This window comes from Arvicola amphibius, chromosome 2 (genome assembly GCF_903992535.2).
Source record: "Arvicola amphibius chromosome 2, mArvAmp1.2, whole genome shotgun sequence".
NCBI lineage: Eukaryota > Metazoa > Chordata > Mammalia > Rodentia > Cricetidae > Arvicola > Arvicola amphibius.
The window spans coordinates 7,714,563-7,729,876 of record NC_052048.2 but is presented as its reverse complement, the minus strand read 5'-3'; the positions used below and the strand labels follow the sequence as shown (position 1 = coordinate 7,729,876).

Below are 15,314 nucleotides of genomic sequence, written 5' to 3'. Positions count from 1 at the left end.
GTTCTCTCAGAGGTTTTACCCTAAAGAAATAAGTTCATGTTTCCATGAAATTTCACAATAGCCCTTTACTGTCATAACAGCTCGACTCCAGACTGAGTCTGGGTTTGTGTCAACACCACAGGAAAAAGGGAGTTTCTACAGAGGAAAATTGTTTCACAGTTGATCCTAAAGACAAAACGCTGATCAAAGCACACCGTAAATGAGCCTCACAGAATGATGCTGAGAGAAAGCAGCCAACATTAAAAGAGTTGAGAGTATTTGATCCAATCTGTGTGAAACTGGAGAACAAGCCAACCTCCACATGTTGGAGGAAATCAGGATGGATATTATCTCTGTGTGAACAGAAGGGAAGTGAGGGTAGTCTAAGACAGACAGAGGCTCCATGTTCAGCTGGGGGTGATGCTGTGGCGGGGTGATGGTATATACATAGCTAACAGTTCAAGACCTCTTGACTTCAGGAATGCAAATTTTAGTTCACAAAAAAGAACTATAGAAAAAGGTTTAACTCCATTTAGGGAATATGGTGTTTGTGTGTGTGTGTGTGTGTTTATATGTGTGTGTTTATGTGTGTGTGTTTATATGTGTAAAGAGTAGAAAAATAAAGATTTTTGGTAAAACAAACAGAATAAAATCTAAATTGAAGAATTTTGGGCAGTAGGTAAATGAGTACATGTATAATTCTTTCAATTTTCTGCAGGTTTGGAAGTTTTTATTGTGAATTTGTAATTAGAACAAATTGCAAGTTCATGATTTTAAAATGAGCATTCTTTTTGTGGCTCAAATCTTTCTCTTAAAATGATGAGAAAGTAGCCCCGTCTTTTCATTGTGTCAGTTCCCCATTTAAGACATAAACTAAAGCCCTGTCTCCCACCTACATAACAATTGTGCACTGATTTTGACGTCAAGTCCTTAAATATATTGTTAATACATGTTCTTTTTATTTGTATCTTGTAACTTAATTATATGCTTTCAAATTTTTCTTTTTTCTTGACCATTAGAAATTTCCCGTGGTTACTAGAAAGTCTTTGTCAGAGTTCAGGCTTTGGCAAACCTTTTGTGCTAATTAGATTCCCTTCCCCCAGCCATGTGTCAGGCAACCCAGAATTAAGTAATCAGTATTTTTTTATGCAGCCATATTGACTGTCAACACCCTCTTGACAATAAAGCACTACTGTATATTTAATTTCTTCTTATAATCTCCTGGTCAGTAGTCAATGGCATTTTCCTACATCAACCACATAAAATCTGAGGTTCTTGGGCAGTTCTAAGCTTGCGCTCATACTAACATGTGATTGTAGCTCTAGCTCTAACTTTGACAGGTTCACAGGACCCTCAAGTTCATCAGGAGTGTTTTTTAAATTCATCTGTTATTCTATAAAAGTTGCAAGGTTGCTGACTAAAGTAAATTTTCATCAAATTTAAAAAAACACAATGGGTGTGGCAAAGCACAGTAAGTAGTCAAGCAGGGGCTATGGCCACTGTTGGGCTACCTGTCCCCATTTCACAGACATTACCAGTAAGGAGAACACAAGTCCTGTAGAGTCAGAGGCTGTGACACCACAGCACAACAGAGTGTGTAAGGTTTGTGTAGCATCTGATCCTCTTGTCCTCCAAGGCCCATGGTGGAGAAGAGGAAAGAGAGGCAAACAACAGAGTGGATGTAACACCTCTGAGGACCCCTAGCTTCGGTAACCCCATGTTCCTCTAGGAACTTGCCATTCCCCCTCCAAGGAAGCTACTGTGATCATCCTTCTGAAATGTAAAGAAGTCTATCTAAGCAGTGGGAAATCTGTCCCTTTCCTGTGCTTCTTGTCCTGACTCTTGGACTGTAAATGGATTTAAGTAAACTTGCCATTCAGGCCCATATGGGAATAAAAACTAGAGACGCAGAGACTGTCATCCAGCCCCAAACCACAATGAGATGGAATTACACCGGTTTTTCTCTCTCTACCTTCATTAAACATATAATCTCCTCCAATAAAAATGATGTCCCCAAGGCCAACACATCGCTCTCTTTCCCCCACACTAGCACATCACAGAGGGCATTTATTGGAGGGAAAATGGAGTTGCCACAGCTTAGGATGCATTAATGTCCCCCAACATCACATTCACTGGGAGACTCCATGAGAATAAAGAGTTTTTCCATACTTCCCATTCCCAACCCCCTTTGCTATCTATTTGTCATTTGGAGAAGAAACAAGATGGTTCTTTTGTGGAGGATGATCTGAAAATCTGTGAGAATATTTACCTAAAAGCAATTTCGGGAAATTGGATGTTTCGATGTTATGATAATACACGATGGACGTTGTGGTGGCGATAAATCCCATCACGGCCGGCATGAAAAGATGGAGATGTCTGGATGCCCGCCGCCTGGAGAGAGCAAAACAGTGTCAGTGTCTAAGCGAAGGGTTCTAGAGAGTTCTTCATTGTGTTTGCAACCTTCAGATGAGAACTCACTCAGCTATGTCTCAAAGTCAGACTGCAATAGTAGTTCCTTAGAGAGCATGAGAGCAAATACATCATGGCTGTGAGACATAGTTGTGCTGAAAACATTCATCCGAACACAAAGCATCAATTAAATACAACGAAACAACAAAATCCTTACAACAAAACCTATATACCCACCATTGTATATGTGTGTGTGTGTGTGCATGAATTTATACATTGATCTATAAATTACATGTCAAGTCAGGCCCGCTAAAATAATAATCACCAGAGCAGTAAAAACAATGAGCCAAAAGAGTGAAAGACATATTTGAGGAAGTATGAGTGACAGTGGAGATTGGGATACAGAAAAAATGCAACTGAACATAATATCAAGAATAATGAGAGGTATGAAGACATTTTCTCCCATTTGTGGATCCTACTATTCTTTATAAATATATAGCACCATTTATCTATATGTATTTACATGTCATGGAGACAGAGGGAGGTTATGAATCAGAGACAGCCTGGGCGCCAGCTAGCCTGGTGTATGCAATGGCAATGGAATCACATGTCAAACAGGCAGACAATGAGGACCGACACCAAAAGTTGTACTTTCCACATGTACACCCCATTCACACACATGAACATACATACATCACACACACACACACACACACAACGAAAACAAACCAACGTGGTTTTCCTGTACGGTGGGTGTGGGTGGCAGTTATCACAGCTACTAAGTCATGATCTGATCCCCTCCCCGGCTTAGCCTGACTGTGTGCTCTGAGCTACAGCTCTGTGCCTGCTCACACCCAGTAAGATACTGAATGAGCTGGGTCACTTACGAGTCTGAAACAATGCCTTCTGCTATTTCACAGACATGGACAAACAGGAGTGCGAATGTCAGAATCCATCTCAGGTTGTGTCCAGGAAAATGAAGCCATGTGTTGTGATGAATTTGCACCTTTGAGCTTTGGCTCCCCCATCCTGAGAGAAAAGGGGGCAAAAATATGATTAACAAAAAGGTCATTATAACCAGGAATGCAATTGATGTTACTGAATGCCGCATGCTTTGGGGAAATTCCTAAAACACTAGAGCCTCACAGCAATGGAAACTTTGGTCTATTTTCTTTGTGTTAAAAATAACTATTTAAGTTAGATTTACAACACCATGGAGGCTCACACGTTAACACATGGTACATTGTTCAGACATGACTCTCCACCTCTGAGAGCAGCATGTTCATAACTGATGCACCCTCAACTTCTGATTCGTCCAACAAGAAAATGAATAATAACAATATCTAAAGAAGATCAGCATCTGTAGTCTTTTAAAACCTGAGACCTTGCTACACAGGGGCCTAACAAAAAAACCACATATTTGGTAGTACGATAGGGGACCCATTTGTAGAGGCAATTCTGAATCACATGAATGTATTTGTGTGTGTGTGTGTGTGTGTGTGTGTGTTCACACGTGTGGGGGACGAGCACATGTATGTCATGATGTACATATGGAAGTCCTAACCTTCCACTTTGTTTAACACAAAGGTCTATTATTGGTCACGGTTGACCTGTGAGCTTCTGGGGCTTTTCCTGTCTCCCCCTCCCATCTTGCAACAGGAGTGTCTAGAATATAGATATGCAATAGAGCATCTTTTTTATATGGGTTCTGGGGATTCCAACTCAGGTCCCCATGCTTGCACAGCAGTGCAATGAGCACTGTTCAACAAGAGTACTATGTGTTTCTCAAGGAAATTGGGGCCTGTAGAGATGGTTCAGCAGTTGCATATTGATACTACAGAGGACCAGAATTCGGTTTCCAGATCACAGATGCTTATAACACTAGCTCCAGCCATGGTATCTGCATGCATGTAAGTATACATGCATACGTACACACTTTAAAATAATAAAGTAAAATAAAAATATTCAGTCATTCACATAAGCCTTGGGAATAACTGAGAATACTACTGGTTCCCCCTGTGATCACAACAGAATTAAAAACAATATTATTTCTCGCTCAGATTTTAAGTTTTTCCTCCCCAAACTGTAGGTAGAGAGAATATCATCACTTATGGTACACTAGACCAGAATCCCACCTCCATTTTTTGCCCTCCTCTTTCTTTCTAGATTTTTATTAAAGAAATAGACAATGCACTTTGAAAATTAATGAGAAGTTCTGCTAGAAAATATTGTAAGAACGAAATTCTGCGTAGACAAAGGGAGACAGCAGAGCGTCTGTGAGAAAACCCGACTCACATCTCAGAACGTCCAAATGTCACTCACAACTGGAAGATAAGCTTTCCTAACATATTCTCCTGTGCTTTGCACCTTCACCTCTAGCAAGCGAGCTCTGTCTCTCTCCTGTGATGGTATCATTCCCCTAGGATGCGGCACTACTTTCATACTAAGTGGCCAATGTCATAAATGAACATTCCATCAGTCCTTCTATTTAAATATCCTAGAGGTCAGCTGCTGTGGTGACATTGAAGTGGGGGATGTCACAGGCTAACTGTGTGTAGGGATGTGAATTATTAACTACACAGGGTAACTGCATGTCAGGATATGAATTATTAACTACAGACCTGCATTTAAAAATAGTAACGCTTTAAGATACCGCTGCGGAAAAACTGAGCAGGGTGTCTACTCTCTGCTGCTAGCATATTCAGTGTCTATACATCTATTTAGCATAATTAGCAATGTACCAAGTGTCATACTGGTCTCTCTGTGCACCAGATGACAGATGATCTCTGTTGGAATGTTATTCCATGATACCTGTGGAAGTTTCCTTTCTGCCTCTGTGATAAACGCTCTTACCCAAAGCAAACCTGGGGCAGAAAGCACTTAGTTCCTTTTGCAATTTACAGTCCCTTGGCAAGGCAAGGGAAGCCAGGACAGGAACTCAAGCTAGACTCTTGAAGCAGAAGTCTAGGAGAACTGCCACTCACTGGCTAGGTGCCCCAGCTTGTTCAGCTACCTTTCTTAGACAGCCCAGATCCACCCAGCTAGGGATGGTTCTGACTGCCTCGACTTCCCTACAAGAATGAATTCCAATGTAGAACTGCAAGCCAGATCAGCTTTTTCTCCTTTGCATTAGTCAAGATATTTAGTCTTACATTAATCTTAATCATTTTATACATAAAATGGTTTAATGTTTTATGAGTTAAAGGGTCTATTTTTTCCAACTGTGGTTGGTTGCAATGCCTGGAACTCCCACATCACTCGGGAGGTTAAAGCAAGAGGATTACAAGATCACGGGCAAACTGGGCTGCATAGCAAACTTCAGATATCTGAGCTGTGTAACAGAAACTTTTCTCAAGGAAAATAAAGAGGAAAAAATGAAAGGGAAATGATCTATTTTGATTGTTTGCAGGAAGTTCCTAAAATTATATATAACTGCCCTAAATAACTGATTGTGTGCATATATAAATGGTTAAATAAAGCATAGTTACAAGGTTTTTTGTTTGTTTCCTGAGTCAGTATCACTGTATAGCCCATCCTGGGCTAGAACTCAGGCTAGCCTCCTGCCTTAGCCTCCCAGATGCTGAAACTGCAGGGCTTAGCCACCACACCCAGGCGACTTTGCAAATGGTTTCCATAGGAATCTTTCTCCCTAAGTTGCAACCTACCAGCCTCCTTCTTTCAAGACCCGGATGTGTCACCCTACAATTGTTCCCTCATGCTTCCCCAGGAGTCAGCTATTCCAGCAGGTGAGTTCTCAGGGAGCTTTTGCAAAGGGGCTGACAAGATGGAGTTATGGTGGCTCATCTCCTCCTGTGGTCTGCACTGGAGGTGGGAGCTCATCTTTCCCAGTTTCTATCCTGCCTCCATGCATGAGGCAAACAGTCCACAAACACTTTGGTTCTGTCTCGCAAAATTATCCTTGCTCCCTTTGAAAGAGTTGCTGCCACACAGCTGGCACGTACATGTGGAATATTCTACCGCAAGCGCACACAATTAAAACACACAAAAACAGCATCACACTGTCTTCACAAACTTACACATCAACTTTCAAGGTGGAAAACTTAACACGGCATCATGCAGAACCTCCACCATCAGTGAGGAAGAAATGTGAGGTACTGCAGCAAAGGACGTTTGAGGACTCACCAATGAACAGTACTGGGGAGGACGTTTGAGGACTCACCAATGAACAGTACTGGGGAGGACGTTTGAGGACTCACCAATGAACAGTACTCGGGAGGACGTTTGAGGACTCACCAATGAACAGTATTGGGAAGGTGATGAACAAAAGGAAGACGTGAGGGACCAGGTTGAGTGCATCCACAAAGCAGGGGTTTTGGAGAACACCATAACAGATGTTATACGAGGAGATGTTGTTCCCACAGAACGAAAGGCTCATTTCTTCTTATTTGATTAGCCTAAAATGGAGAGAAGACCATGCCAGTATTAAACTTTCTTTCCTAAAATGATGGCTTTAATTGAGGGGACTATGGGGTAAATTAATGTCCCTTGCTTTTGTTCCTGGGGAAGCAGCAAGCTATATCAAGGTAACTTCGGGTTTTCCATAACATTCTACTAGGCCTTCTTTCCATACCTTTTAAAAAAGAAAAACACTTGTGCAAAGTGGTGCCTCAGAGAAGTATGACCTGACTAAGGGAAAGTCAAAGGACATAACGGTGATATGGCAGGGAAAGGGGGAGAAACTACACTGGTGAGTGCAAAGTCAGAATCTATGATATGAAATTGTTTCCCAGGCTCATTCGCCAAGAATCAAAAAGGAGGGTTCCCTAGTCATGTTATCTGGATACAGATGAATGGAACAGCTCTCTCTTCTCCTATAGGAAATAGTAACGGAAGCAGACAGGGATGCAGACAGGAGCTGCCTTTCTCTGAAGAAGAACAATGTCAAAAATTTCAGACACATTTAACACGATGCCTGACAAGTTAAGGAGATTCCTGAGGCCTCAGGGTCAGACATCTTCTTGAGCAAGTGTGGCCCAATGGCTTTATTACAGTCACAGTGTGGAGCTGTCACCAAGCTAATTTTAGACATGTTCATCATCCCCAAAGAAACTTAATATCCTTTGATCTACCTGCTCCCATTTTCTCATCCTCCCGCCTTAAGGAAGAAGTAACATATTTTCTCTGTTTTAATTCTTTTTTACAGTGTGTGTGTGAGGGAGAGAGACAGAGAGAGAGAGAGAGAGAGAGAGAGAGAGAGAGAGAGAGAGAGATACAGTAGGCATGTGGGGATCAGAGGGCAACTTGCAGGAGTCAGCTCTCCCTTCCACCATCTGGGTTAGGTAGGTGCTCAAATGCAGGTCATGCATCTTAGCAGCCAGCAGCTTTATCATTGATCCGTCTCACCAGGTCTTGTGTACTTTTTCAACAGTATTTTAAGCACCAAGATGAACAGCTTTCCATGGTACAGGTTCTACCACATTTTAACCTTTTCATCAGTTGATAGACTTGCACTGAGTGCAGACTTCTAGGTGTTATGAAAATACCACTAGAAATATTCCTAATTTCAAAGCACTCTGTCCAAGTTGAGACAAAGGCTAGCTACTGAGTTGGAGATCAGTGTTCCTGTGCAATATAAGAAGGTGTAGGTGGGAAGGAAACAGGGTTTCGTGCCAGGCTTTGCGAGGACCTCAGCTTCCACCCTGTGTGGGTGTGAGCCCAGGATGTGCTCTGGCTTTGATTTTAAGTAGAAGACCTTTCTCCCTGCTAGGCTGGAAAGACAGTAGCACTTGCTCCATCAGCGTAAGACCTGGGGACCCCAAGTAGTCCTCCAGCAACCTGAAACCTTTTGTGTGGTGCCTACTACTTAAATAGCATCGACTTCGTTCTTGGTGCTGTCCGGATGTCACCTGAAGTTCTCAGAACAAGCATGTATTGTCGGTGATGTTGTGGGGGTTTATAGCAGACTATTCTGAGCTTTGGATGAGTCCAGCCATTTGTCACCTGGTAGACAACTTGTCAGATTTATGATCTGTGCTTTTCCATTCTATCACTTAGCCACCCACCCATTTTTTTTTTTACAGAACCGATCTTAATTGTTCATATTAAAACACATAGCAGTTTAAGAGTTTAACCTCCGAAGACTTTTCCACATTCATGTTGGATTCTGAGTCAGAACATTAAAATATAATATTTTATTAGCTAGCAGCACTTGTCTTTTTTCTTTATTAATTTAATAATTAACATGATTTTTTCCTGAAAACAAGATGAATAATATGACAGAGAGAATCTTGACAGTATTAGATAGATTGCTGGGAAAATCAACTTTCCCTCAGAGGTCTTAAAAATCATTGCATGAACATCAGTAACTAGTTAGAAAGCTTGTATGGTTATATTCCAAATGTTTGTTTATAACACTTCACACATATTATTTTTGATAAAGGCTTTTGTGGATAAGTCACTGACAGGCTCTCTAGTTGAGATCTTTTTTAAAAAAATTGTATTTTTACAACAAATTCAAAATTCAGCTATATATTTGGTAAATCATTACACACTAAAAAAAAAAACTCACACGGGAGAAAGAATTGAAAACTTCCAAATAGTGGCAAAATGGAAGTTAAACATTCACATATGTGTATTAGTAGACGTGTTCTGATAAAGATGGAAAAGCAATCTAAAAAAAAATCGTAACTAGCAATGAGATTTTTAAGACTATTTCCTTGTTTAGTGGAAATGATAAAATAAAACTCTAAATCAATTTTGTTTGTTTCTGCAGCTCAGGAGCCCAAACCCAGGGCACTGAGCTCGCTAGGCAAATGTTTTACCACTGAAGCACACACTATCCCCTGCCCTCAAGTTCACATTCCACAGAAAAAATCTAGACGATTTTATTCCCCTGCTGTGGTCCCTGAGCCTTGCCCTGGTTCCCACTCTCTCCACTTATATAGCTCTCCTTGTTTCCTTTTGACATCTCCTCCACTGACCCTTTGACCTTTAACCCCCTGTCCAGGAAGCAGGTTCTAGCAGCCAGCTACAGCAAATCAAAAGGAGGGAATGAGAAAATTTATGGCAGCTAATTTAGTGTCTGTATCCATCAAAGACACTGAATCAAGATGGTGTGTGTGTGTGTGTGTGTGTGTGTGTGTGTGTGTGTGTGTGAGTGTGCATGTGGTTTGTGTGTATGCATATGGTGTGTCTGTGCATGAGTGTGTGCCTATGGTGTGTGTGTGTGTGTGTGTGTGTGTGTGTGTGTGTATGTGTGTGTGTGTGGTGAGACACCCGTCTGTGTTCTAGAATTCAAATCCAGACCCTCAAGGTTCTAGGCATTCAGTCTACAAACCAAACTATACCCCAACCTTCTAATAAATCCTTAAGTTTCCAAACAACAGCGTCTGGGGTTCCAGAGCTCAGGCTGTTGTGAGCGTTTCAGGACGGCTTTCCACTAATGCTCTTGAGGGCTAAACTGTCATCTGTTACTAGTGTCTTCCACCCTGGATCTGCTTAGGCTCAGTTAGGCACAGAAGTCCCAGCAACAAGGCAGAGGATCAAAAGGGAAAACAGAACATCTTTCTTCCCCCACACAAAATCCCTCTGAAAGACCATCAAGTGTTTATAACAGCCATCAGGGTTGGGGAACTGGAAGGAGCAAACTTTAAAACAAAGATCAAAAGTGAAACTTTGACTATGGGATGGCTTGCAGAGCAGAAAACAGAGGGGAGAGGATTTCTTCATGGCCTAACTTCTTGTTTCCTAGAGAGAGTAGCAACTCAAAAGCTTACTTAGTCCACCGCACCTGGGATCTATAAAATGCGGTATTCGTTCATATGTCTAATAGCTCGTCTATCAACTCGATTGACTCTTCCAAAGGAGAACAAAGGCTAACTGATGTAGTTCCTAAAACATGCCAAAACAGCACCATGTATCATGGAGGCCAGCTGCTTCTGCCAGCCTCCTCCTTCCAATGTAGTCCCTGAGTGAGAAGCAGCCACCTACCTGCCCACCTAGTTGAAAATGTCAGTTGTGACCCATTGACAGTTCCAGCCAACCTCAGGCTCAGGGATCATCTAAGACAAACATGCACAGGCTGGCTGTCCTCCAAACACATGAAACAATTCACCTGATTACTCAGCACTTAGCACTGCCCTTTGAAGGCACCTAAGGCATCCCTGATACTCCTTGACACCCAGGATGCCCATTGTTTACAAAGGCAAACGCTGCAATCACTTCATCGAAGTTTCTCGGTAGAGGCCTCACAAAGTGAGTCTAGCTAGCTCTCTGGCTGGTTCTATACAGATCCAAGGAGGAAATTTCCTAACAAAAATAACTACTCACTTGATGGAATTTTTGATCTTAGTCCATCCATTTACCCTTCAGAGACTGTGACGTTTTGTGACACAGGAAAGCCAATGATGGACTCCTTCCACAGATAAGATTTCTTAGTCACTGTAATCAACAAGGAGCAAACAAGCAGAAAATAAATAAATAATAAATACCTTGAGTTTGGCTCCTGTACTCAGTCCCCCTACCGGCCAGTCGAGCTACCTTCCAAACGCCTGCCCACAGTCTGAAGAAGTATATTTCAAACCAGTGCACCGGAGTCCTAAAGAGCAAAAAGGAACAAATTCAGTGGATCGAAAACTGCTTCGTGAATAATAATAGGAATGGCTAAGAAGTCTATACATTAATCAGTGACACCTTTCCCTCTTTCCTGTAGGTTTTGGCTCCAGCAGGCAGGGTTGTGTAAATCAGACTGGAAACTTGATCCCCACCTTCTTCTCTCCAGCCAGGGCCCTGTCCCCTGAATCCTAGAAATAGCGAACGCCTATACTGAGGAAATACTAGATCAAAATCAACAGCTTACAGCCGGTGACTCTTCAAAGCGGTCGGTGATCGCTCTGTAGCAAGCCGAGGAGCTCGCGCGCTCCATGGGACAGCAAGTATTCCTCCCGGGTCGGTCGACAGCCGGCGGGTGGATTATTTTTAGGGTGGGTGGGAGGCCAGCTGCTGCCTCCTATCGCGTTTCTCCTCCGCTGCGCTGCTGAGCTGCGCTGCGCTGCGGGCCGGGCGGACTCCGCCGCGCCCAGGCAGGATACCGCAGAAGCCCCGGGCACATCGCCTGAGGCCCGGGACCCTCACTACCCGGGACCCTCTCCACCCCGACCCTCCCTAGTCGGGGCCATGCCCGCTTGGGATCTTCCACCACCCTTCTCCGGAGCCACTTTCTTCCGCTAGGGGCGAGCTCAGGGAAGATGTGCGAAACCAGTGCCGTAAGCCGCGGCCCCCAAACTCCACTAGATAGTAGAACTTGCAAAAACAGACGCTTGAACCCTAAAAACTAGGGTTGTCAGATGTGAAAACACGCAAGGTACCAGCTCTGCTGTCAGCCTTTGCTTTGACCACCAAGAAACAGATTTGGAGTTGTCATCCCTTCCAGCGGAACTGGGAACTGAAGGGTTCATTCTAAACAGAAGAACCCGCCACCAGGCTAAGTAAGCGCGCATGTCTTATTTAGATGGGCAGGCGCAGGGCAGAAGCTTCCAGTGACCCGAGGAGAACTTGTCTGCTTTCTAGATCTATTAGTGGCCCTTGATGAGTGATTTTGATTCTGAGGTTCGGCATCAACAGTACTTTCTTGTTTCTGTGCTTTCACCAACTACAGATGGAATTAACTCTTGAAACAACACAACCTACTTAAAACAAGATCAACTGAAGGCAGGCTGTGGTGGTGCTCTTCTGAAATGTCAGCGTTTGGGAGAAGATGCAGGGAGTTCAAACCTCAGAGAACTACACAAAGGGTTAGAAGCCAGCGACACACACACACACACACACACACACACACACACACACGTTTGATATACATACGTATGTGTTTTGTTCCATAATTAGCTTTCCCTCTAGAAGTAAGAAGTGAATTTTTAAATTTTTGAATTTTACTTATTTCAGGGCTGGGGATGAAGGTTTCAAACCCTGGCTTGGACTCAGACTTGCAGTAATCCTCCTGACTCCGTTTCTGGATTGTTGGGATTGCAGATGTAAGCCACAATCATACTGGATAATTTTGATCCCACTAACTCTTGACTAAAAACTCTTGGAATTCCCAAGGTCAGGTTTTGAGTCCTTTTCAGTAATCAGAGTTTTCAGCAACTGTCCTGATCAGATAAAGGACAGTCAGCCTGGCGGGCTGGTGCCTGTGAGGTTCCTCATACAGTCCCCTAGGGGCCCTGGTTGCTGAGCTGAACTCAGAACCCTATGGCTTCCTGACCTCCTGGAGTTGGTGCAGAAGCTGACCCCAGCACAATCTTCCCCAGGGGATGTTAGAACGAAGCTGCTTTCTGGGAAGATCCATGCGATCTTGGCCAGTTTCCAGGACCAGTGTGTGCCACTGCCAGGGGCCAACAAGGCCTGAGAGAGTGGCACCTGGGAAGGTCCCGGAACTGATCTTCCAGCCTCAGAATGACATTCAATTGTACACTATAGTGAGCCTTTGGGGAGGCAGGAAGAGTGTGGTCTGAGATCTGGGAGTCTCAGAACTACATTCAAAGTGTGGAGACACCAAGTTGGGAAAGAATTGGGAACTGGTAGAGAATGCCAAGTACACAGTTAGAATGGGAATACACAAAAGGAAGTTGAGCTGAGGAGTTTTTTTAAAAATACTACTATTATTGAGACTGGTTTCACATCCCAGCGGTTAAGAGTGCTCCTGTGGTAGGTTCCCAGAACCCATGTAGGGATGCACAGCTCTCTGTAACTCAAGTTCCAGGACATCGGATGCCTTTTTCGGGCTCTGAAGATACCAGACACACATGGCACACATACATATGTTCAGTAAACACACATAAAAACAACCTTATAAAGGAATCATCACTATTTTAAGGCTACGTATAACAATATTTATAACAAAGCACACGAGTGGCTGAGGGAGGAGGTGCTCAAATAAGCCTGGGATACAGAATGACACCAAAAGTATGCATAGATTGATGATAGATAGATGATAGATAGTTGATAGATAGATGATAGATAGATAGATAGATAAATAGATAGATAGATGATAGATAGACAGACAGACAGATGATAGATAGATGATAGATAGATAGATAGATAGATAGATAGATAGATAGATAGATGATTGATAGATAGATAGATAGATGATTGATAGATAGATAGATAGATGATAGATAGATGATAGATAGATAGATAGATAGATAGATAGATAGATAGATAGATAGATGGATGGATAGATAGAAAGATAGATAGAAAGATAGATAGATGATAGATACATAGATAGATAGATAGATAGATAGATGATAGATAGATAGATAGATAGATAGATGATAGATAGATAGATAGATGATAGATAGATAGATAGATAGATAGATAGATAGATAGATGATAGATAGATAGATAGATAGATAGATGATAGAAAGAAAGATAGATAGATGATAGATAGATAGATACATAGATAGATAGATAGATAGATAGATAGATAGATAGATGATAGATGCAGACAGACAGATGATAGATAGATAGATAGATAGATAGATAGATAGATAGATAGATAGATAGACAGACAGATAGACAACAAAGCACGATTCATGTGTCGCAGGCTTCAGGCAAATGTAAACGGCCTTCACATTACTAATCAGACTCCCTCTCCTGCAGAAACATTCATGACTATTTTGTTCTTGTGCTATTTTTACTATGCATGTTTTAATTATTGCAATAATAACACATAATCTGTCTCTTTTGCAGCCATTATTTTCTTTCCCAGGACACTTGAAACAGGCCATAGAAATAATTTAACTTGTTGCATAATATTCCATTCTGTGGCTTAAACACATGTCCTGATATTGAGCTTGAAATTCTTAATTTTTCCATACTATCTGTTCCTAAACATAATTTTAATTAATTCTAGTAGGCAATTTATTTAAGATACACCCTTTGGGGCCAGGTATGGTGGTACACACCTTCATTTCCAGCACTGAGGAGGCAGAGACAGGAAGATCATTAACTTAAAGGCTAGCCTGGTCTACATGGTAAGTTCCAGGCTAGCCAAAGCTATATAATGAGAACCTGCTTAGAAAAAAAATGCATTTTCTGAATAGTAATTGCAGGATCAAAAGTGTGAGCCTCTGGGAACCAGTGCCAAACTGGCAACTGTATTCTACAACAAAACAAGCACCCAATACTTTCAATTAAAAAAAAACTTACATTTTTCTAGATTTTAATATATTTAGAAATATACTATATTTCTCTAGTATAGGCTGACTTGGAACTCCCTATGTACCTAAGGATGGCATTTGAAGTCCTGACCTTTGACCTTGACCTCCTGCGCATAGGAGTTGTGCCATCACATTTCACCGAGCAGTACTGGGGTTTGCACCCAGGGCCTTGTGCATGCCAGGCAAGCACTGTACTGCCCGAGCCAAGGCCCTTGGCCAGTCCCTTGCACACTTCTGGTAAGGAATGCTGGCTTAGATAGATATATTGTCCCTTTCCCCATAGCAATGCCGTCTAAGGCTTTACACAATAAACATTGGCCACCTTTGATAGTTATTATAAATGCTTTGCTTTTTATTCTCGGATTCATTTTACCTTATGCTGTGGGATGAGAGTTGATGTAGTTTATACATGATACCACTGCTGCTCTTCTGTCCCTGTCTGTGAAGCTGGCCTTGCCATGTGCATGTGACAGCTCTATAGTTAAATGTGTTTCTAAGCTACTTACGCCGTTCAGTTGATCCACTCTCTGTTTCTTAGCCTAGAACTATAATCAGCCCAACTCTACTATTGTGGCCATATATGTGTGTGAATTTTAAACCTTTTCATGCCTGTTTCCATTTTATTTTTTGTTTTACTCTCCTTTTGTAGCCTTCTTGGTGTCCATTAAAGCTAAGAAGTAAGTTACTGAGGCCTGATGGCTTCCACGTCCTGCTTCCCGTCCATCCACACCACTCCCTTTCCACTCTTCC

General features: G+C 42.2%; 1 protein-coding gene across 4 annotated transcripts in view; it reads right to left on the bottom strand.

The window, feature by feature from the left end:
- Abcc9 (ATP binding cassette subfamily C member 9) overlaps positions 1-11,789 on the bottom strand; it is a 118,898-nt gene extending 107,109 nt beyond the window's left edge. For 2 of the 4 annotated variants that reach the window (XM_038319435.1, XM_038319436.2), the window contains exons 1-5: positions 11,207-11,539; positions 10,839-10,945; positions 6,643-6,803; positions 3,276-3,417; positions 2,249-2,370 (exon numbers count right to left, since the gene is read on the bottom strand). In XM_038319435.1, coding sequence (XP_038175363.1) covers positions 2,249-2,370; positions 3,276-3,417; positions 6,643-6,784 — 406 coding nt within the window. In that variant the 5' untranslated portion in view covers positions 6,785-6,803; positions 10,839-10,945; positions 11,207-11,539. Of the gene's footprint in view, positions 1-2,248; positions 2,371-3,275; positions 3,418-4,683; positions 4,808-6,642; positions 6,804-10,838; positions 10,946-11,206; positions 11,540-11,714 lie in introns of those variants that run through there. The other 2 variants (XM_038319434.2, XM_038319437.2) reach the window with 2 other exon arrangements.
- Positions 11,790-15,314: the final 3,525 nt, after the last annotated feature.